This window comes from Onychostruthus taczanowskii, unplaced genomic scaffold (assembly GCF_017590055.1).
Source record: "Onychostruthus taczanowskii isolate IOZ18803 unplaced genomic scaffold, ASM1759005v1 scaffold90, whole genome shotgun sequence".
NCBI classification, from domain to species: domain Eukaryota; kingdom Metazoa; phylum Chordata; class Aves; order Passeriformes; family Passeridae; genus Onychostruthus; species Onychostruthus taczanowskii.
The window spans coordinates 2,344,691-2,365,740 of NW_024506994.1; the positions used below are offsets into that span (position 1 = coordinate 2,344,691).

At 46.5% G+C, this 21,050-nt stretch overlaps 1 protein-coding gene across 1 annotated transcript; it reads left to right on the plus strand.

Moving 5' to 3' along the window:
* Positions 1-1,531: 1,531 nt before the first annotated feature.
* EFHC1 (EF-hand domain containing 1) lies at positions 1,532-18,483 on the plus strand. The gene is made up of 11 exons (XM_041426142.1): positions 1,532-1,642; positions 6,691-6,912; positions 8,523-8,810; positions 10,568-10,717; positions 11,766-11,958; positions 12,191-12,411; positions 13,112-13,252; positions 14,419-14,632; positions 14,979-15,126; positions 15,938-16,139; positions 18,358-18,483. Exons 1-11 carry the CDS (start codon positions 1,532-1,534, stop codon positions 18,481-18,483), a joined length of 2,016 nt encoding a protein of 671 aa, XP_041282076.1.
* Positions 18,484-21,050: the final 2,567 nt, after the last annotated feature.

Sequence of the window (21,050 nt, forward strand, 5' to 3'; positions counted from 1 at the left end):
CTTGTCCCAAATTTGCAGTCAAGGACTTCCAGAGCTTTCTTTTCTCCATGATGAACATGCCTAGCCTGTCATCTTTACAGGCTGTGCGCCAGGCATTCTGCCACACAGCCTTGTCCCAGATTTGCAGTTACTGTCCTTGGGGATGATCCTTGGCACATGGAGGTGAATTTCCTTCTCTGAGACAGGCCCCCTTCCCTTTAAATGCTGCCTGGATATTGCAGCTTGAAAAATCAGAGCGAGGGCTTGATCAGGGTCCTGCTTCTGGGTCTAAGTCAGCCACCACATCAGCAGCTTTGCTGTCTTCCAGATTCAGCTCTTCTAGCCCTGCTTGGCCTTCAGTTCATTATTTTCCTTTCTAAGCTCATCAGCCTCGTTCTTTTATCTCCCACCGTCTGGCTTTTTTCTCTCTCCCACACCGTGCTCAGACAGACGGTCTGGCTGCAGTTCTCCCCGTTTAACTTCTGCTTACAAAACCCTCGGATCTGCTGCCTGTCCTTGAATCACAGCCTGGCTTGCCTGGTGTAGTGGTGATAAAGAGAACAAAGCAAAGATGCACAAAAAACTTCTTTTTCATGGAATCCTAGAAGGTTTGGGTTGGAAGGGACATTCAGGATCATCTCCTTCCAACCCCCTTGCCATGGGCAGGGACACGTTCCACTAGACCAGGGTTCTCCCAAATCCTGTCCAACCTGGCCCTGAATGCTTCCAGGGATGAGGAATCCACATCTTTTGGGGAATTCACATCATCTATAGGCACCAAATAACTTCTGTTTTCCATGGTGATGGATTTAGCTGTTTTCTCTCTTGCATTTGGTAGTGACTTTTGCACAAGCACCTTTTCCTTGAGGGTATCCTTGATGCTTTTATTTTACCCCTTCCTCCAGAGATAAAAATCATGTTTGAAAGAGAGGAATTTTATCAGTGGAAAATACACTATTTCACAACCATATATATTTTTATACACGTATTTATATATCATAAACCAGCACAATCTCTTCTGTTAAAATATTTCAATCAGTCCAGGTATGGATTTCTCACTTCAGAGCTGCTGCTCACCCTGGACACTGCACAAGGCAGGGAAAACTGCCCAAAAAAAGCAGTCCAGATGCCACCACCCGTTTGGGAAGCCAAGATGTTTAAATGTGAGGGGATTATGAGGGGCAACGAGGGAGATATGAGGGGGCCGTGAGAGGCTGTGAGAGAGATATGAAAGTCTGTGACTGGGATACGAGCGGACTATGAGGGGTTGTGAGGGGAAAATCCCTAATAAAACAGGATTAACACTTTCCACGTCTTTTTTTTCCACGCTGCGGGGCCGCACTCTCCTCACAGGGGTTGTGGGGGCGGTTCGGACCCTCAGAGCCCTCCCCGTTGCCACGGCGACCGCGCGCCCCGCGGCGCTCGGTGCGCAGGCGCGGAGAAGGACACAGAGAGGCGCGAAGGGTCCCGCGCATGCGCACTGAGCAGGCGGGCGGTTGCCGTGGAGACGCGTCGGCCAGGCCGGGCCCGCAGCGCCGCCGCCGCCGCCGCCATGAGCTCGGGGCCGGGGCCGGGGATACGGCCGGGGCCAGGGGCAGGGCCCCCGATCGGGCCCGGGCCGGGGCTGCCCTTCCTCCCCGGCTGCTCCATCAAGGACCCCACGGTGAGCGCACCCGCCCACTGTACTCTCTCTGTACCCTCTTTCCACGGGAGGCCCACGGATCAAGGTGGGCTGGCCTGGCGGGTGCTCCCTGAGAGGGGACCTCAGAACGGGCCTCTGCACCTCCCCGCACCCGCTTCAGGAGGTACCTGCTATGCCCTGAAGACACTCTCCGGGAATTTGATACTCCCTCAGACTTTGCTCTTAATCCACGGGAGTCTTGGGACCCCTAAATTCAGCAATATTCATAGAATTGTGGAATGGTTTGGGTTAGAAGACCTTAAAGACCATCCCATTCCATCCCCTGCCATGGGCAGGGACATCTCCCACTATCCCAGGTTGCTCCAAGCCCTGTCCAGCCTGGCCTTGGACACTTCCAGGGATCCAGGGGCAGCCACAGCTTCTCTGGGCAACCTGTGCCAGGGACTTGCCACCCTCACAGGGAACAATTCCCTGCCAATATCCCATCTAACCTGCCTTCTGGCAGTGGGAAGCCACTTCCCCTTGTCCTGTCCCTCCAGGCCCTTGTTCCTAGTTCCTCTCCAGCTCTCCTGGATTCTTTAGGCACCAAAAGGAGTTCTAAGGTGTCCCTGAAGCTTTCTCTTCTCCATGTGAACACCCCCAGCTCTCCCAGCCTGGCTCCAGAGCAGAGGGGGCTCCAGCCCCCAGAGCATCTCCATGTTTTCCTCTGGTCTCACTCCAACAGGTCACTACATTCGTTGTGTTTTGGGCTCCCAGACCTGGATGCAGCACTGCAGGTGGGGTTTTGCAAGAGCAGAGTATAGGGGCAAACAGTTTCTTCAGGAACATGTAACCCCCAAGGGAACCTACTGTTCCCTCAGATCACCCTGTAATTCCCCCCCAGACCAGGAGCCTGGTACATCCTCTATTCACCAAATATCCCCAGACAACTTGATGTCCTTTAACCATGTTCTGGGAACCTCAAACTCACCAGACCCTGGACATGACCCTCCAAGTACCCCCAAAGAACCTGGTGCTCTGTAAACTCATTTGATGCTCCCCAGAAGATTTAATATCCACTTAACTCTCCCCCAGAGACTGGGTGTTTTCCAAAGCCACCAAATTCCTGCTGGATCACTTCTGGGGGATCTGAACTCTCTGTACCCACCTGACATCTCCTGATCCCACAGCACACGAGGTACTCCCATAATTTTTCCACTGTTATTGAACACTGCAATCTGTTCCCAAGGGACCAGGTATCCCTGAACTAATCTTCAAGGGGACTTGGTACTTTTAATCTCCTCCCCAAGGAATCCATTGCATCATGTACCCACCTTATAACCCTGAATTTGTCCTGATAGCTTTGGAGAGAGACACACACACCCCTCCTCCCCCTCATTTGTGAGCCTCATTGGAAATTCCAGAAGCTTTTTCCATAACTGCAGAACTACTATCTGCAAACTCACACCTCTGGATATTCAGTTCCCTTGAATCCATCCAATAATTCCCCCACAGTTCATAAGGTACCCCAGGGGAAATCCCCAAACTCGCTTTACAGTCCTGAAACCTGATTCCCTCAGGAAAACTGCTGTTTCTCTGAACCATCTGAGTTTTCCCAAAGCAAAGTCCTCTGAACTGATAATGATGCTGTCCTGAACCAAGTTCCTTAAATTCATCTGATACCTCCTCAGCTGGATATACCCAGGAGAACCAATATTGATCAAACCTTGAGCATTCCTCCACATGAATTAATCCCCCAAATCATCCCAATATAATTTTTTCCTGGACATAATTTGTCTATTACATAGATATACCTTGAAGTCACCAGTCTCATTGGCAATCAACACCTTCCTGATACCCCTTCCTCCAAAGCTCTGATACTTCCAAAACTGCTCTTCTGGTGTTGTCTGGAGAACTGATTCCTTGACAGTGCAGGTCTGGAACCTGATAACCTGGTGAGAGAACTGGTATCTCACCACAGAACTGGTGTCATCACAGCTTCCAGGATCATCCCCAGGAAGTGACACACTCTCAGCTGTTCCCAGGTTCCCTGGAAAAAGCCAAAGCCTCATCCTCATCCTCATCCTCGTCCTCTGCACCTGATACTAAATGAGGAACAACCTCTCCTTTTCCCCATCCACTGATCCAGGCCCTAAGGACCTGATAACCCCAAAACCTCCCAACATCCTCTTAAGGAAGTGGTGCCACAGAGAACTGATGCTTCCATTTATTTCTCTGTATACTAAAATCACACAAAAAAGCAAAAAAAAAGGAGGTTTCATGCCTGGTTCTGGCTCACCAGGAATTTACAACCTTCCTGGAGAGCATCTTTAACAGAAAACATTCCTGGCTGCATTCAGCTTTGTATATGAAAATTCATTGTCCCAGAATCATGGAATGGTTTGGGTTGGAAGGGACCTTAAAGATCATCTTGTTCCAACCCTCTGCCATGGGCAGGGACACCTTCCACAACCCAGATTGCTCCAAGCCCATCCAACCTGGACTAAAATCAGTGACAACTGAGTTCTCCATAGTAAATAGAGTAAATTACTAATGACAAACAATCATCCAGCAATAAAGGTTATTATCAGATAATATTTCCTTGAAATAATTTATAATATCTTGGAAATCTGCAGTTTTCCAGTCCATAAAACTGACATCACCAGAGTACATTACTCATGACAAATAACCATCCAGCAATAAAGGTTATCTCAGAATTATTATCAGATAATATTTCCTTGAAATAATTTATAATATCTTGGAAATCTGCAGTTTTCCAGTCCATAAAACTGACATCACAATACTTGCTTTCCAAGTGAATGCTGAGAAGTTCTGAAGAAAACCTCTGTGTTCAAGTGAAGTCTTGTTACTGCTTAGTGTCTGTTTCCCTGTCTCACAGGACAGGGAAACAGACACTGGGAGAGGGAATGGTGTTTGTGTGAAGTGTTACAGACTTGGCAAAAAGAAGGACTTAATTCAGTGGAATTTCTTCAGATAAACACTGGCAGCAACTGAGATTAGGAGTTTACATTCTGGGTTTTCCCTTTTAAATTTTCATTAGTCACCTGATCCTGGAAGATGTTATCTGGCATACAGGCTCACTTTGGGAGAGCTTATCCACTCAGGAGCCCTATGAACCAGTGAGGTGCTTTCTTTAGGCAAATGTGGGCTCTTAAAAGCCTGCACACTTCCAACAAACACTGATATTGCTCAAATTAAAGACAAACTTCCTGGTTTTCCTTGGATATTTTTTCCCACAGCTTTCCCTTGGTATTTATTTAACAGAAGGAAGTGGCAGTTCTGTGGCAGTTTATAAGATGTTCTGGTAAAATGTCTTTGGACAAATCTTGCTTTCACCTGTTTTCCTCACTGCTCTCTCCTTTGCAAGATCTATAGTAGCAGTTTAAAGAGAAAACACGGAATTATGTGGAATTCAAGTGGGGCCTTGAGGGTATAAATAAGATTAGAGGCTTAACCATGAGGGGCGAGGGAGGGAGTGCAGTTTGCATGCCTGAGGTTGGACTGACTGCAAGCCTGGGGCTGGAAAAGGAGCTGGAGCTTGCTCCCTCAGCACTAGTAATGCTTACAACTCTGTTTTACTTGGCAAAAGTCAAGAGATTTTATTATCAGGGAGTCATAATTTCCCCTGCTTTCTCTGGAGCTTTAAGTGTTGAAAGCCCAGTGGGACCAGGCAGGCTCTGGAGTGCAGGTGAGGTACCATGTGTGGTGGAGTGTGCAGCAAGAGGAGCACTTTGGTGTCACTCAAGCCTGACCCTGCTCTTCAGTGGTGAAGAACAAGAGTGGCTGACAGAGATCAGGTCCTGTGCACAGCTCTGGTTGAATGCAGCCCTGGGAGAAGGACTTGAGGCTGCTGATGGATGAGAGGTTGGGAGCCAGAAACCCCCACCATGTGCTGGGCTGATCCCCCTGTGGGCAGCAGGGGAGGGGGCAATTCTGCCCCTCTGCCCCTCTCAGGTGAGACCCCACCTGCAGAGCTGCCTCCAGATCTGGGGTCCTCAGCATAAGCAGGACATGGAGCTGCTGGAGCAAATCCAGAGGAGGCCAAGGAGATGCTCTGAGGGCTGGAGCCCCTCTGCTCTGGAGCCAGGCTGAGAGAGCTGGAGATGTTCAGCTGGAGAAGAGAAGGATCCAGGGAGAGCTCAGAGCCCCCTCCAGGGCCTAAAAGGACTTCATGAAAGATGGGACAACCTTTATAGCAGGGCCTGTAGCAGTAGGACAAGGAATAATGATTTTAAACTCAAAGAGGCTTGATTGAGATTAGATACAATAAGAATTTTTTTTACAAAGAGGGTGGTGAGGCCTGGCACAGGTCAGAGAAGCTGTGGCTGCTTCATCCCTGCAAGTGTCCAAGTCCAGTTTGGATGGGGCTTGGAGCAACCTGGGATAGTGGAAAGTGTCCTGCCCGTGGCAGGGGGTGGAACTGGATAATCTTTAATGTCCCTTTCAACCCAGGCTGTTCTGTGAGTCTATGACTATGTAGAGAGGTGATAAAACAGCTAATGTGCTTTTGTACATTTCATAATTGTAGTTCTGTGAGCATGACATGCCTTGATTTAACCCAGCAAAGACAATCCTGTATCATGCCCAGGGGAGGGTTAAGAAAATAAATAACAGTGGAATACACAGAGGGTGCACAACAGTGAAGGAAGCACCATAAGGCAGTAACTGAGGTCCCATGGTGCTCTGACAAATAGGGTAGGGAACAAAGAGCTGGTGAAATAAATATCAGGGCAGATAAAGTGCTGACACACTGTTCTAGGCACTGGCTGTGGTGGCAGTCAGGAAATTCAGTGATTTAAGTTCTTCCAGAGTGTGTGCCATTGCAAGGATCTGAGTTCACTCTCATGCTTTGTACATCCACCACTCACTGTTTTTTCCACTGTTTTTTTTCCCTAAGTACAAAATCTGATTTTAAATAACTGCTGCAGTAGTTTATAATAAAGTGCTGGGTATGTGTGTGGGGTGAGACATTCTTGATATTGCACTCTCTTACTGGGTTTTTTGTGCTTCCAGTAGCTACATCTGCTAAATTCATGCAGTATTTTGATAGCTGGATTTCCTTCCAACAGAAAACATCTTTTCATCGGTCCCAGACACTGGACTTCAAAAATGGATATGCCTTTTCCCGGCTGCCAAGAGAGGGGGTTGGTGGGGACACACTCTTTGCAAATCAGCTCTCTCAAGATGAATTAGATGATTTATGCACCAAGGGAGCCACACTGACCTATGGGCAAGTCAAGAGGCCTGCACCTTCCCGCTTCACTCCAGCATTCGTGGCTTATGACAAAAAGGTATAAAGAAGCTGATTCCAGGAATATCACTGGCCAAATTCGGAGACATAAACAGTCAGCTCCAGGGTTCATGGGACTGCATGCAGCAGTTTTCAAATGCCAGAGCCCTTAGTCAGAGACAGCTGAATCCCAGACTGAAAGAGGCTTTCTTTGCTTGGGAGGAGGATTATAATACGTAAACGATGTAAGACATTCCCTGCAAGTTCCACTTGAGCATTTCCAGCAGATGTTGGAAAAGAGGTTTGATTAGCTCTGGAAAGCTCCAGCTTAAAATTATTGCTCTGTAAGCCACAGCCTGGAGTTCTGTGTTTCCAAAACTGTATTGAGGTTGTAACTGAGCTTTGACTAGAAAAGTCAGTCTGCAGTGGGAACCCTGATGGCTGTTTGACCGTGGTCTATCTATTCATGCTTATGTTGGTCACCACAGCGTGCTCCTTTAGTGCTTCCCATGTTACATCTTGGTCACCATATCAGACTGGGTGCTGGCTCTGTGTCTGCTCGGAGCAGTCCTGAGCTGACACTTGGTTTTCAGTGTGCCAATGGCCCAAGCTGCAACCCTTAGCCATGGATGGAGCAGCTGCTGCAGTGGGAGCTGCAGGGCTCGGGAGCTCAGCACGTGCAGGCTCCACGCGCTGCCAGCCCTGCCAGAGCCGTCTGCAGCCAGCCAGCCCTCAGCCCGGCTGTGACACAGGCTGGGGAACAGATGTGCTCTGTTAATTGCTGAGGCTGTTCCTTCAGAGCAATGTAAATGTTGCTGTTTAATCTGTCAGATCCTTCTCTGCCCCTTCCTTCAAGCCACAGGAGCAGCAGGGGCCCCAGTGCTGCTGGGGATGTCACAATCCCTTGTGGGGCACTTTGTTGACTGATAGGAACTTGCTGGCTTTATCATCTCTTAATTATCCAGGCCTCTGGGCTGATGTAGGCTGGGTATGCAAGGCCACCTGCACCTTCTTAGGGGCACTGAATGACCTTGGAGGGAATATTCCTCTTAGTTCTGCCAAGCAGAGGGCCTGGCTGGTTAGTTTTCTTGTTTCCCCAGCATAAATCAGTTTTTGCTGTCAGTGCTGAATAGATGTGACTTCAGATTATGGAAAGGGACCTTAAAGATCATCTTGTTCCAGCCTCCCTGCCATGGGTAGGGATACTTCTGCTATCCCAGATTGCTTAGAGCCCCTCCAGTCTGGCCTTAAAATGATGGCCCCTTTCAGATTTTAAAATTCTCAGATGTGATTGAACTCTTCACTAAAATCTGCAGATAACTTCCCTAAATCAGGGCTGTAAAGCTGACAAATAAAAAGCTGTGTGTCAGTAAAGTAGATTTCTGTCAGCAGCCAAGCACCTGGCAGTAGGTGAAGCAGCAGGTGATCAAGAAGTAGGGGAAAGGCTGTATTTTTATACTTGTCTCAGGCACACCAAATTTGCAAAAGACACATCTTAATAAAAGCACTCCTGGTGCCTCTGGTGTCACTCACAGATTAGACCACAGTTATCTTTGAAGATTTTTAGAATCCAATCCAGTAATTTTACACCACCAAAGCTTGCCTTGATAGACTAATCACAGTGTTCAAATTGTTTTTCTCTCTCCTTTTGCTGTATTGTGCCTCGGGCAGGTTTTGAAGTTCGATGCCTACTTCATGGAGGAAGTCGCCATCTCTCCAGAGGAGCACTACCGGATCCGCCAGGTGGGCCTCTACTACTACCTGGAAGATGACAGCATGTGTATCATCGAGCCCAAGGTGAAGAACTCGGGTCTGCTCCAAGGCAAGCTCATGAGACGCCACCGGGTGCCCAAGAATGAGCAGGGGGATTATTACCACTGGAAGGATCTGAACCTGGGCATCGACCTCACCATCTACGGCCGGACCTACCGCCTGGTCAACTGCGACTCCTTCACCAAGGTGTGTGGCAGGGGGAACAGTGACAGAAACACTCCCAGTTCCTGGGAACTGCAGGGGTTTAATTACCTGTTAGAGTCCTGCAGTTTGCAGCTGTAGCTTTTGTGATATGGGTGCTCGCAGTCTTTCATTGTGCTTTTTGTGTAGATTTCTTTTTTCAGGCCAAAGGGGACTTCAGGGTATGACATCTGCTGAGGGCAAGTGAGGTGCTCAGGATTTTTGCCCCAGGACTGCTGGGAGTCCATCCTTTGTCTTCAGGACTTCTCTTTACAATACAAATTCTAAGTTCCTGTCTGGGCAGTTTAACTGCTTGGAGTCCAGATGAAGCACTGTGCATACACGAGAGGGAAATTAGAGATCCTGACTGTTTTCTGATTTAATATTCCTCTGTTAGGAACAGTTAATATTCCACACTGTTAGTAGAAAGGAACACCAGCAGTAATTCTGCACACATCCACAGCCAAGCCATGATCCATGGGTTGAGAATCATGGTATGAACTGACCTTTCTAAGAAAGCTTACTCATTGCCTGCTTTTCTATTTCTGGCTATTTCTGGGCCAGTAAATGAGATAATAATGATCCAATAATAAGAAATAAGAATTGCCAGTACACTGGTATCCTGCTAGATTGTCCCCAGTAAAATCTCAGCCCTGGTGAGCTGCTATTCTTCCAGGCCAGGAGTTAGGCTGCTCCAGGGGCCATTCCCAAAAGGTGAGTTACATGCAGTCAACCTGTCCTGGAGGCTGGAAGAGTTTAATTCCAGGCTTTTCCTTGTCAGTTGGCCTCAGTGCCCAGGAATGTTCCTAGGTATGTATAATATATTGGTATAAATGTGGTTGTGGGGCCAGTTCTGCTGGTAACTGGGTGACAGTTCAAGTCAGTCCACATGAAATAAAGAGCTGGTCCTGATGTTAATATTGATAGAAAACATGGAATGAGCTACATGGGTCTACAACTCAAGGCCAATAGTGTATTTATCATTTACTGACATCTTTCAGACCAGGAAATAGCGAGTCTGAAAGTGTGAACTTGCCTTGTGAGTCTCCGGGGGATCTCATATTCCTGTGGGAGATGTTTGCATAGGTGCTTCCTGGGCTGAATGTTTTCATGGACCACTTCCCAAAGCCAAAAAGGGAACAAGTCCCTTGACCTCAGAGATTGTTTTGGGTGACTGATGCAAGCCCACGAGTTACACCCTGGATTTTGTTCATGGTCCAAGGTAAGCAAAAAATCCCTTTATAAACAAGCAGATTGCACTCTTTCTGTGGGAAAAGTACGCCTGAAATTTGGAACGAAGCTGCCACTGACACATATCCTCGTTCCTGAAGGGTCTTCATGTGCCTAGTGTGGGTGACACTAGCTTCTTCTAACTATCTGACACAGCCCTAAATTATTGCAAACTCAGGCTGACTACATCTGTGTTTATACAGCAATTTAATCTTTCCCATTTACATAAAAGAGACCAAATGACAGTTATCTTCCATTTAAAGCCCTAAGGCCATGGAAAACTGTGCTCAAGTGAAATCTGAGTTAGGATGTTCAGGACAGAACTGCTCTGATTAATTGAAGGATAAGCAAAGATAAGAAACAGCTTAAACGAATGTATTTGTCATCTGCTGTATTTTCCTCTTTGCCTCATTCTCCGTGAGGAGTGAACTTGCAGAATTCTGACCTCACTCATCCCAGCCCACCTGTAACCTCTAGTCACCTCTTACCTTCAGAACTCCTGGCAGCACTAACACCTCAGATGACCTTCCTAGGTGTTCCTGGAGAGCCAAGGAATTGTAGTGAACCCTCCAGAGGAGCTGGTTTCGGATCCTTACACGGAACAGCGTCGGATGCCTATGCAAAAACGCATTGTGCCCACAGGTCCCGACCCCTTCAGGCAGTTCCTGGCCTATGACACAAAGGTGAGAGAGCTGGGGATTACCCAGATTATTGTATAATTACCCACATCACCCTGGTGAGGCACCTCCAGTCCTGGTCCTGGTCTGGGCCCTTCACTTTAGGAAAGACGCTGAGGGTCTGTCCAGGAGAGGGGCTGGAGCACCAGGAGCAGCTGAGGGAGCTGGGAAAGGGGCTCAGCCTGGAGAAAAGGAGGCTCAGGGCGGACCTTATGGCTCTGCACAGCTCCCTGACAGGAGGGGACAGTTGGGGGGAGGTGAGTATTTTCTCCCAGGCAACCAGAGAGAGGACTGGAAATGGCCTCAAGTTGTGCAAGGGGAGGTTTGGGTTGAGTTAGGAAGAATTTCTTCACAGGAAGGGTGATTAGACATTGAAACAGGCTGCCCAGGGAGGTGGTGGAGTCCCCATTCCTGGAGGTGTCAAAGAATGAATGGAAATGGCACTCAGTGCTATGGGAAGAGTGGCAAAGTAGGGGCCAGTCAGAGGTTGGACTGTGATCTTCCAACCTAAAAAATTCTGTGATTACAGTGAATATGTGCTAGTGAAACCCAGGTCTTGTGAGAGTCTGCAACCTCACTTATTCTAAATTGTCTCAGTCTGCTGAACAGACTCCAGATTTGCTCCTTTCTTGGCTTTAGTGAGAAACAAAACCTTTTATGCTTTTTTCTGGGCTTTGTGCCTTGTAAACAGCTCGTCTTTGGATTGCAGAGCCTGTGCTCAATATCATCCATTACTCTCTTTCTTTCTGTTGGGATGAGATAAGCCACCTGCCTCTGGAATTTAGCATCCAGATGCAGTTCTATTAGGAATGGTCTTGCTGCGTCCACTCCTCTGCTCCCCCAAAATATTGATGCCAGGTGCCACAGCAGACAATTTCAGACAAACACAAATGCCCCTTGCTCTGACTAAATTCTCCCTGTGTCTCTCCTCTCTCTTCAGGAGCTGAACCTTGGGGAACTCTTGCGCATCTCAGTGTGATGAGTTTGATTTCTGCGGCACCAAAAGTTGATTCTGATCCGTGTTTGTCTGCTTTTTTTTTTCCCTCCACTCCAGGTGCTTCGCTTCTATGCCATATGGGATGACACCAACTGTGCCTTTGGTGATCACCATCCCTGCATCATCCATTACTTCTTGGCAGATGACACGGTGGAGGTTCGGGAAGTGCACAAGAGAAATGATGGGAGAGATCCATTCCCAGTACTGATGAGGCGCCAGCGCTTGCCCAAAGTCTTTGTGGACAAGAACAGTAAGTTCAGATTGGCACATCCATCTGTGCTAAAGTGTCATTATTTCATGGTCAAAAAAAAGTTCTACAAATGGTCACTAAATTTTTTATCTTTTGGGAAACAGTGGCAGGACAGCAGTGCCAGCATCTCCCTAGGTGGCTATTTATACACCTTGCTTTTATATAATTTTCACTAGGAAATGTTAACATCTCCGTGATTAGTTTATTTTTCCTTCTGCTCCCTTGTCCTTAGAGAACTTCCCAAGCTGTGTGCTGGAGATCACTGACCATGAGGTACAAGAGTGGTACTCACCCAAAGATTTTGCTATTGGCAAAACTGTCACCCTCCTTGGACGCACCTTCTTGATCTATGATTGTGACAAGTTCACCCAGGACTTCTATCGTGAAAAATATGGCATCACAGACTTCCAGCCAGTGGATGTAAATAAGAAACCACTTGAAAAAGCTCCACAGGTACTAAACAATTTCTCAAAAGAAGGGAGGAAAGGAAGCAGTTGGTGTAAGCTCCTATAGTAAAGTAGAGGTTCAGCGTAGTAAGAACCTGTAGAAAACAAGTTCAGCTTAAAGAAAAAAATAAACTTGAAAAAGACAAGGCAAGAATGGTCATAATCGATATAAAAATTAAAGTCTGTCTGCACTGACACTACTGAACTCTTCCTCACTCTTCAAAACCATGTTGCCAAGTCCATACTGCCTACTGAGGATGGTCACAGCCCTTGTTACCTTCCAAACTGAGCCCAGAAATTATTTGGAGTGGTGGCTTAGACCACAGGCATGATGGCGATCAGGCTACCAGTGTAACCATTTCATGGCTGAGTTCCTGTGCACAGAAAGGTTTAGTTGGAACTGGATGATTTTAAGGTCCTTTTCAACCCAAACCATTCTATGGTTCTTTAGTATAGCCATAACCTCTGAAATCAGAGAAATTACCTGGCTTTCTGAGTTTCAGATTTACTTAATCCTCTTATATTTTCATTAAATACAACACATGGCCAGGCTGGTATCAACCATCTCTGCTGAGTAGAATGTCACAGCTCTTGCTACCTGGTGGCAGAATATTTCCTTCCAAATCTGATGGGCTTTGCTAAGTCTTGTAAATTTTGTCTTGTTCTTAGTTGCAGCTGTTTATGGTTGATATCTCCTCTGGATGCAGGTAATTCCTCCCTATAATGGTTTTGGCATCCCTGAAGACTCTCTCCAGAACTGCCTTAGTCTGTTTCCAAAGCCTCCACGGAAAGATATCATTAAGATGCTGGAGAATAATCTCAAGGTCCTGCGGTACCAGGTGGCCCTGGTAAGTGTTTTCCTTGGAGGAATAGTGTCAGGAGGATGGGAGGAGCAGCCTGTCCAGACAAAGCTGTTGGCAAACTCTCCTTTGTGCCAGTGGGAAAAGAGAGCTCCCCAAGCCATCACAAGTGTCCCTGGGGGGGTGCCATGGGGTTGTTTTGTGCTTGCTGTGACAATTGGCAGCTCAGAAAACTAGAAAAAAATATAAAAATAAGGCTAGAAAGTACAAACCAGACCTGCTACAAACCCACAGCCATTTATGGGAAAACTCCCTCTGCCACTGCTACGTGACAGATGGCCCTGGCTGAAGCAGCCTGCACTGGGCACTGTGCCTCTGCCTGCCTGCCACCACTGCCACCAGCCAGTGCTTGATGTCTCTGCTGCTGGCTCCAGCCCCTGTCCTTCTCCAGGCTAGTCCTGGATGCAGCAGCCAGCAAGGAGCTGTCCTAGCAGAGCAGCCAATGCCGGTGTAGAAGGTGGAAAATCCACAAGAATGATGTTTTCCACTCACTACAGCACCCAGGCCCTGGCCTCTGTGCCAGCTTTGCGGCTGGTTTATGCAAGGAGCCTCTGGCACATCCAGCAGCAGCGATGGCATTTCCTGTGCTGCCTTGTGCCTGCCCTCTCCAAACACTCCGGGTGGATAAGGGCTGGTTTCTTTTCTCTATTGTGCAGGAGTTCCCTAAAGGTCACAGCTGAGGAGTTAAGATCCACTTAGCTTTAAACTAAGCAAGTAAATCCATTGGTGTGTCAGGGGAGTGACTTCCTGTGACTAAGGGCTGAAACAGCACCAGCCTCTCAGGCACTCAGCATAATGAAAAAATGTAATTTAAAACTGAATTTTACAGCCTCCCTGGGATGAATCATTCCATATAGGATAGAGAAAGGATTTCTCTTGGATTACTCAGGCTGTGGAAACACTGAATATATTTGGTAGCTTCAACCCAGATTCTGCTTCAGTGGCTTGAGTAAAGCAAGTAACCTTTGAAATTCATATCCTAAGTGCTGTCTAGTGCTTTGTTATGCTATGTCAGCACATCAAGTGCTTTGTTTAGTCAGCTGTAAAAAAAAACTCTGGGTGCTTATGAGTGGGTTACTAGGTACTCCTGAGCATCCCAGGCAAGGAAAACCTGGTTCAAATGCTCTGTTCCAAACCTGCTACCTTTCCTCTAGGAATCACCAGTGCCTGAGGACAAAACTCGTCGTTTCATCCTCTCTTATTTCCTCGCTGATGACACGATCAGCATCTATGAACCCCCAGTCAGAAACTCTGGCATCACTGGAGGCAAATACTTAAAAAGGACCAAAGTTACCAAGCCAGGGTCTACTCCAGAGAATCCCATATACTATGAGCCCTCTGACTTCACCATTGGTTCTACAATCGAAGGTAAAATCCAGCCTGGATTTATAATACTCTGCTCTGATATGTAATTTCTTGCATGGACTGTGCATATTTCTTGCTTCACTTGAAAGATCTGCTGCTTCTGGGTCTCCTCACGTTTGAGTTTCCAGATTAGCAGCTGGTGTACATTAATATAACTTTGTTACTGTCAATGTTTGAACTTTTCAATTGGTGAAATTATTCTTACTTGAAGAAGTGAAACAAGTAGCAGAGCTGGCTCAAACCTGAGCCCAGCCAGAGGAGAGGAATCCTGCTCCCTCCTGGAACACAAAATTACTTTAACCCATGCTAAACCACAGGTAACACTACTTCTGTAATGTTTCTCCCCTAGTATTTGGCCACAGGTTTATTATCACTGATGCTGATGAATATGTGCTTAATTATTTGGAGAGAAATTCAGAGAGTTTCCCTGCAGCCACAGTGCAATCCATAAGGGATCATTTCCTCCCACGGAAGGTGGTAGTGGAGACTGCCAGCAGGTAGGCTACAAAGAATGGGGTGGTGGGGCTAAATAAGTTTGACAACTAAGGGCATTTTCAGCAGCCTCCCTGGGCTCTAGCCTCCTGCTCTGCTGGTGCTTCTGATGCTCCAAGAGGCTGTGTTGGGGCACAGAGGGTGTGAGGTGTGTACAGTAAAATGTTATGGCTGCTGCTAGCTCCATAACCTCCTGGGACAGCTCTGGCTCAGCAGCAGGGACAGAGAAGTGGTCACATCACCAAGCTTGAGTTCAAGAAGTGTTTGGATTTCCAGCCAAAATCACAGAATCACAAAATGCCTTGGGTTGGAAGGACCTTAAAGATCAGCTCAGTCCAGCCTCTGTCGTGGGCAGGAACACCTTCCACCATCTGAGGTTGTTCCAAGCAACATTTAAACACTTTCAGTTTTGGGGGGACATAATTTTCAGGTGGGGGACATATCTTTTCCCAAAAGGCATCAGTTCATTGTAACAGGTGCTGCCAACTTGAGCTGCTTGATGGTTGCAGGCTCAGCAGGTGGTGGGGGGAGTCTTTTTCAGGGCTTTAATTCCTTCTTTGCTTATCAGCTCATCAGAGCCTAGACCACATCCTCCTTTTAGCTGTCTGGACCCAGCTTGTGTGACCCAGTAACAGCCCTGTTATCTCAGAGCATGGTTTCGAGGCAGTTATATCATGGCTCTGGTTGAAACTCAAGTTTCCCACAGTTTCTGACACTGTGGAGCACACAGGGAAATGCTCTTTTTTACTCAAGTGTCACAGCAAGGCTGCCAAAATGAGTTTTTGCATGAAATCCTATTATTGTTTTCTTCTGCAGTGGCGTCCCCAAGAAGGATCTGGATGATTTAATTGTGGAGGTTCAGAAAGAACTGAAACTCCAAGAGCCCTTCAACACCAGGCAGTTTCATGAGACATTTCATCATTGTGACAAGGAGGGCTCTGGCTTCCTGGATAAAACAAGATTTTTAACCATTTGTGACAGGTTCAACGTGCCAACCAGCACCATTCTTCTTAAAAAGGTCAGATGGAAGGGGTGCTGTGCATGTGGAATTCCCCTCCCGTGGCTCTTCCAAAAGACCTCTTCTAAAAACCAACCCTAACCAGCTGCTCTAGCCTGGGGAAAAAGGCAAGAGAGTTTAGAAAAACTCCTGAGCTGTTGGACTGAGCCTGTGTCTTAAGAGGAGATAATAATTGCTGTCCTCTAAGGAAAAGGGAAAAAATGTTATCCAGGTTTCCTCCCATGTTTGACTGCGCTGTAATGTGTGAAAATTCCTGCTGGTTGAGGTCTTGGATGAGTAGAAGAGGTCGTGTATTGTGATAGAGATCAGGAATCATGACAGAGATCAGGGATAGGCTCCTGCAGAGCTTGGAGTGTTTGTGATGGCTTAAGCACAGCTGGGATTGAGTAGAGATGACACTGAGGTGTTCAAGGAATGTGCCTTAGGAAAGCTTAGAGACATTCTGGATTCAACAGCTACTGAACTGAAGGGCTAAGAACTAAGTATTTTCCAAAATAACAACAACAACAACAACAACAACAATAATAATGACATTTAATAATAAATAATAGCTTATTAATATAATTAATATTATTTACAGAATGTAATCAATCATATATAATTGAATATATTAATACAATTAATATATTATTAATATGATTCAATATTAATATTATTACTATTATTAATATAGAAATACATGTATAAAGATTATTATTATTGTTGTTGTTGTTTTTATTTTAGAATCATAACACCCTGGTTAACACTTGCTGGGCACTATGAGAAACAAACAGCACATGGAGATCACAGTCTTTGCACAGTCTGCAAAGCAAAAGATGTGAAGGAAACTGAGGGAAAAATCCCTGCAGTGAGGGGGAGGAGGAATATGGCTGGCAAAGATGTTTCCTCAGCATCATGGGTTAAGCAGTAGATTGGTGGCCAATAAGGGGGACTCAGACTTTAGAGAAATCTAGAAATCAGAGGGAGTTATTTCCCCTGCTAAAATAAAAACTTTTCTAAATCAGTCCACTGTGAGCATCACAGCCATGGTTAGAAAGGTGCATGGCAGGGGATTTGTGTCTCTGAATGTAGGATGAATAAAGGCCCTGACAAGCACCCAGGGCTTTGCTGTAGCAGAGTTCATCAGAGCTCACTCTGCCCTAGGGAATTTACAGTGGGGTGACAATCCCTGCTCCACTCTGAGAGTGGGAGAGAACATTCTCAAAATTATTTGGAGAACCTGTGACAATTGAAGCTAAAATCCCACGTTTGAGCCCCAGTCTAGGGCCTGTGCACTAAAACCATCCATCTCCTCTCCTGAAATCTTGATCCCAGTGTTCCCAGAGCCCTGGGAAGTGTGGCAGGGCTATAAATTAAACATAGGGCAGAGTTCACTGCCTGGAGAGGAGCACAGCTGTCAGTCACAGAAGCAAACCCCAGAGAATGTGTCTCCAGGCGACAAGGGGAAGAGGAATCCTTTCAGGGAATTGTGATATTAGACCTTTTCCATCTCGCTGGGTGTCAGAAGGAGATTAGTTATGCAATTAAAGAAACAAAAGCCTTCTTTCTTCCCCTGAAACACACAAAGGCTGTGGCTCTGTAACACAATGCAGGGTCAGGCACGGACACCAGAACTGGCTCATTAGTGGGGCTGTCACCAAGCTCAATTATCTGTGTCTCCCCTATATGCCATGTGCACACACCAAAGTGACACCAGGGAACAGTGACTGTTCACACACACTGCCTCCACCCCACTTTTGGCAGGGATTTCTACAAGATTTCCTGTGGCCCATCTCAGTCTGTGGCCATGCTCTGTATTTTTGTGGCTCTCTTGCCATTCTGGTGAGGCCCAGAAGGAAATCAGGATTAAACTCAAAACACTTTAACTCTTCTCCTTGCATAGATTAGTGTCATCTATAGGCATTCAAGGCTGGACTTGAAGCTTTAGATCATAAAGTTCAACCTTTAGATCATTAAGTGCAATCTTTAAATGGTTGGACTTGATGATCTAAATGTTTGGCTCAGTGATCTTGTAGGACTTTTCAATCCTCAGTGGTTCTATGATTCCAAGTTTACCTGTGATTCAGGACTACCAGGATGGGGAAAATCCACATGAGGGAATAACATCTCCTGCTCTGTCCCACAAGGAGAACTCTGGGCAATTTCCCCTAAAAACAACCCAAATTTTGCAGCTTTTCCCAACTTTTTATGGTGTTTGCTGTGTGTTTTGTCCCTACAGCTGATTGACTACTGTTCCTGTGATGAAGACAAGGTAAACTATCGTGACTTCCTTCGAGCCTTCCCTAGTGATCTCTTCCCAGAAGCCGAAGGAGAGGGTCAGCAGTTGAATTCTCAGCTGACTTGAATATATTGTACTTCAAAAAGGATGTTTTGGTTTTCACCCTTGCTTCACTCTCTCCCTCCCTCTTTTACAGACCCAGCTGATTCCACCCTCATGTTAACTTTTTTTTCCTTCCTAACCTCTCCCTGTCTTTTTAGCTACTCCTAAACTCCACCCCAAAACTGGTGGATATTGAAATGAAACTTATAGGAGAAAAAAAATAATTCTGAGAACCAAAGTCAGGTTCTTGTGTTGTTTTCTCAACCTTTTAGTGCAGTACTTTAGAGAGCTAAAGCTCTCTGGAGCCTGGAGTGAAAACCACTCCAGGTTTCTCTCAGATGGGCCTTTCACCTTCAAGTAGTGAAGACTGCCAGTTTGATACTAAAATTGCAATAAAACTGCAGTTGCTGTAAACATGTCAAAAAGTCTGTTTTAAATAGAATGGCTGGAATAGCTAAGGATTAAACTAAGGGTGAGGGGGGAACTCACAAATTGTGATTCTGGGTCTACTCAAGATAGGGTGATGGTGGTGAGTTTAGTTATCTGGAGGGAATAGGGGGCTGGACACAAATCTGCTGACAGCAGCTCTGCATTCTTTAACATGAAGTTGGGAGAATGGTTTTAGGACTGAGCTCCTATCCAAACCCACCTTATCCACCTGCCATCTCACCAGACAGGTCTCCAAGGAAAAGGGAACACGAGCAGTTGGCACGGCAATAGAGTTATGACACTCGTGCTCTGTTACTCATCTCCGCGTGAGGGGAACGAGGCAGGAGCCTTCTCACCCCAAGTGACACCTGCCAGGTGTTGCCATGGAGCACACAGAAAAGGCAGCTGTCACACACACAGAGAACAAAGCTCTTTGGAACAAAATGCTGCTTTAAGTCAGCTTTTGTGCCATGGATTCCCACTTCCCCTCAGACAGATGAGAGTCTCCACGTGACAGCTCCCTCCTGTCTCCCCTTGTTTGGAAAGGTCACTGCTCTTCCCTTCTGGCCTGTTTTGTGCTGCTGCTCACCCAGACCAAGGATTACTCCAGGAATCTCTGGTCCACCTTGGATTTCAAGAGACCAAAAACTTACAGATGAAATTACTTGAGCTGTAGAAAGTCAGAAACTATTTTCTGCACAGGCTACGAAACCGTAACCTAACCCTCAGCCAAGTGATGTCGTGTGTCTGGGGCCAGCTGCACAAAATATACAATATAGCTCACCAAAAATATGTGCCTAAACCACATCAGATAAATCACCTCCTACAAATACCCTTATTCTCCACTCCCTCTGATGAAAGCAGCCACGAATAATGAACTCTGGAGCAGCTGCCCATGCTGTGGACATGGGAAATGTGGGAAGACGAATCCCAGCTGCAAGGGCTTGGAGTGACAGGATAGGGGGGAATGGCTTTGGACTGAAAGAGATATTTAGATTGAATATTGGGGGAAAAATTGTTCCCTGTGAGGGTGGTGAGGCCCTGGCACAGGTTTCTCAGAGAAGCTGTGGCCGCTCCTGGATCCCTGGAAGTGTCCCAGGCCAGGCTGCACAGGGCTTGAAGCAACCTGGGATAGTGGAAGCTGTCCCTGCCACATGCACAGCTTAACAATAATAAAGCATCAGTAGAAACAGCACTGGAAGAATCTATGCCTTTTATTTATTTATTTCAGAAAAATACTTCTGCTGAGTTTATCACAAAAGTCATTGAACAACGAACAACAACAAACAAAATCCGTACAAAAACTGAAGTGACAGGAAGAATGAAACAAATGGGATAAAATACCAGAGACTGTTAATGCCCCCCCACCCCATCCAAAATCAGGAAATTTGCACTAAAGAGAAATTTTCCTCGAGTTCCTTTGCTGAAGTTTGATCAGTCGAGTTCAACATTTTCGAGGAAAAACCACACACCTCTGCCTGGCTTCTCCAACAGCCATTCTTCCCAGAAAAACCCCACACACAGCTCCAAGGAGGAGGAACATACCTCACTGGGTATAAAACCTACTAAACCAACCTTTCATTCCCCACGAAGTTTCCTGGAAGGCTGTAAAGCAAACCCCATCACCTCCACCCACTGCTGACACAACCTGGGGTCCCTCTACCAAAGGCAAGAGCCTGAGTCTGCTGTAAAGCCCCAGGCACTGCAGGAAAGGCAGGATGGCTCCAAGCTCCCAGAGTCACTTGGAGGCAAGGAAGAGACATCCCAGAGCGACCACACTTCCCTCCAACCAGGAAACCTACCAAAAATACCTTTTAAAACACTGAGTTGAAGGTAAGGGGACCTACAGGGGAACTGAACTTGGCTACTACTAACCCAAACATAATGAGTAAGAAGAAAGAATCCTAAATAACAACAACAACATAAAATGCAACTGTAATGCCCCATAATGTAAGAGTCACTCAAAAACTGTATGTGAAATGCTACATCTGTTTTTCCTCCACCCCCTTCTCTTCCCAAGCCCATTTTCCCACTACTTAAGACAAGAAAAGAGAACTAGTGCTGGTATTTCACAGCTCTTCTATGCTAAGACAGGAAAACACTACACTTCACCCCAAAAACCACAGGCTACTCAATTCCTGATCTCCTTAGGTTGGATAATT

Excerpts from the sequence above, each read along its gene's own strand:
- EFHC1 (XM_041426142.1), top strand. The coding sequence starts at position 1,532 with ATGAGCTCGGGGCCGGGGCCGGGGATACGGCCGGGGCCAGGGGCAGGG. Across the intron at positions 1,643-6,690 it reads GCTCCATCAAGGACCCCACG|AAAACATCTTTTCATCGGTC; the intron begins GTGAGCGCACCC and ends TCCTTCCAACAG. Across the intron at positions 6,913-8,522 it reads TCGTGGCTTATGACAAAAAG|GTTTTGAAGTTCGATGCCTA; the intron begins GTATAAAGAAGC and ends TGCCTCGGGCAG.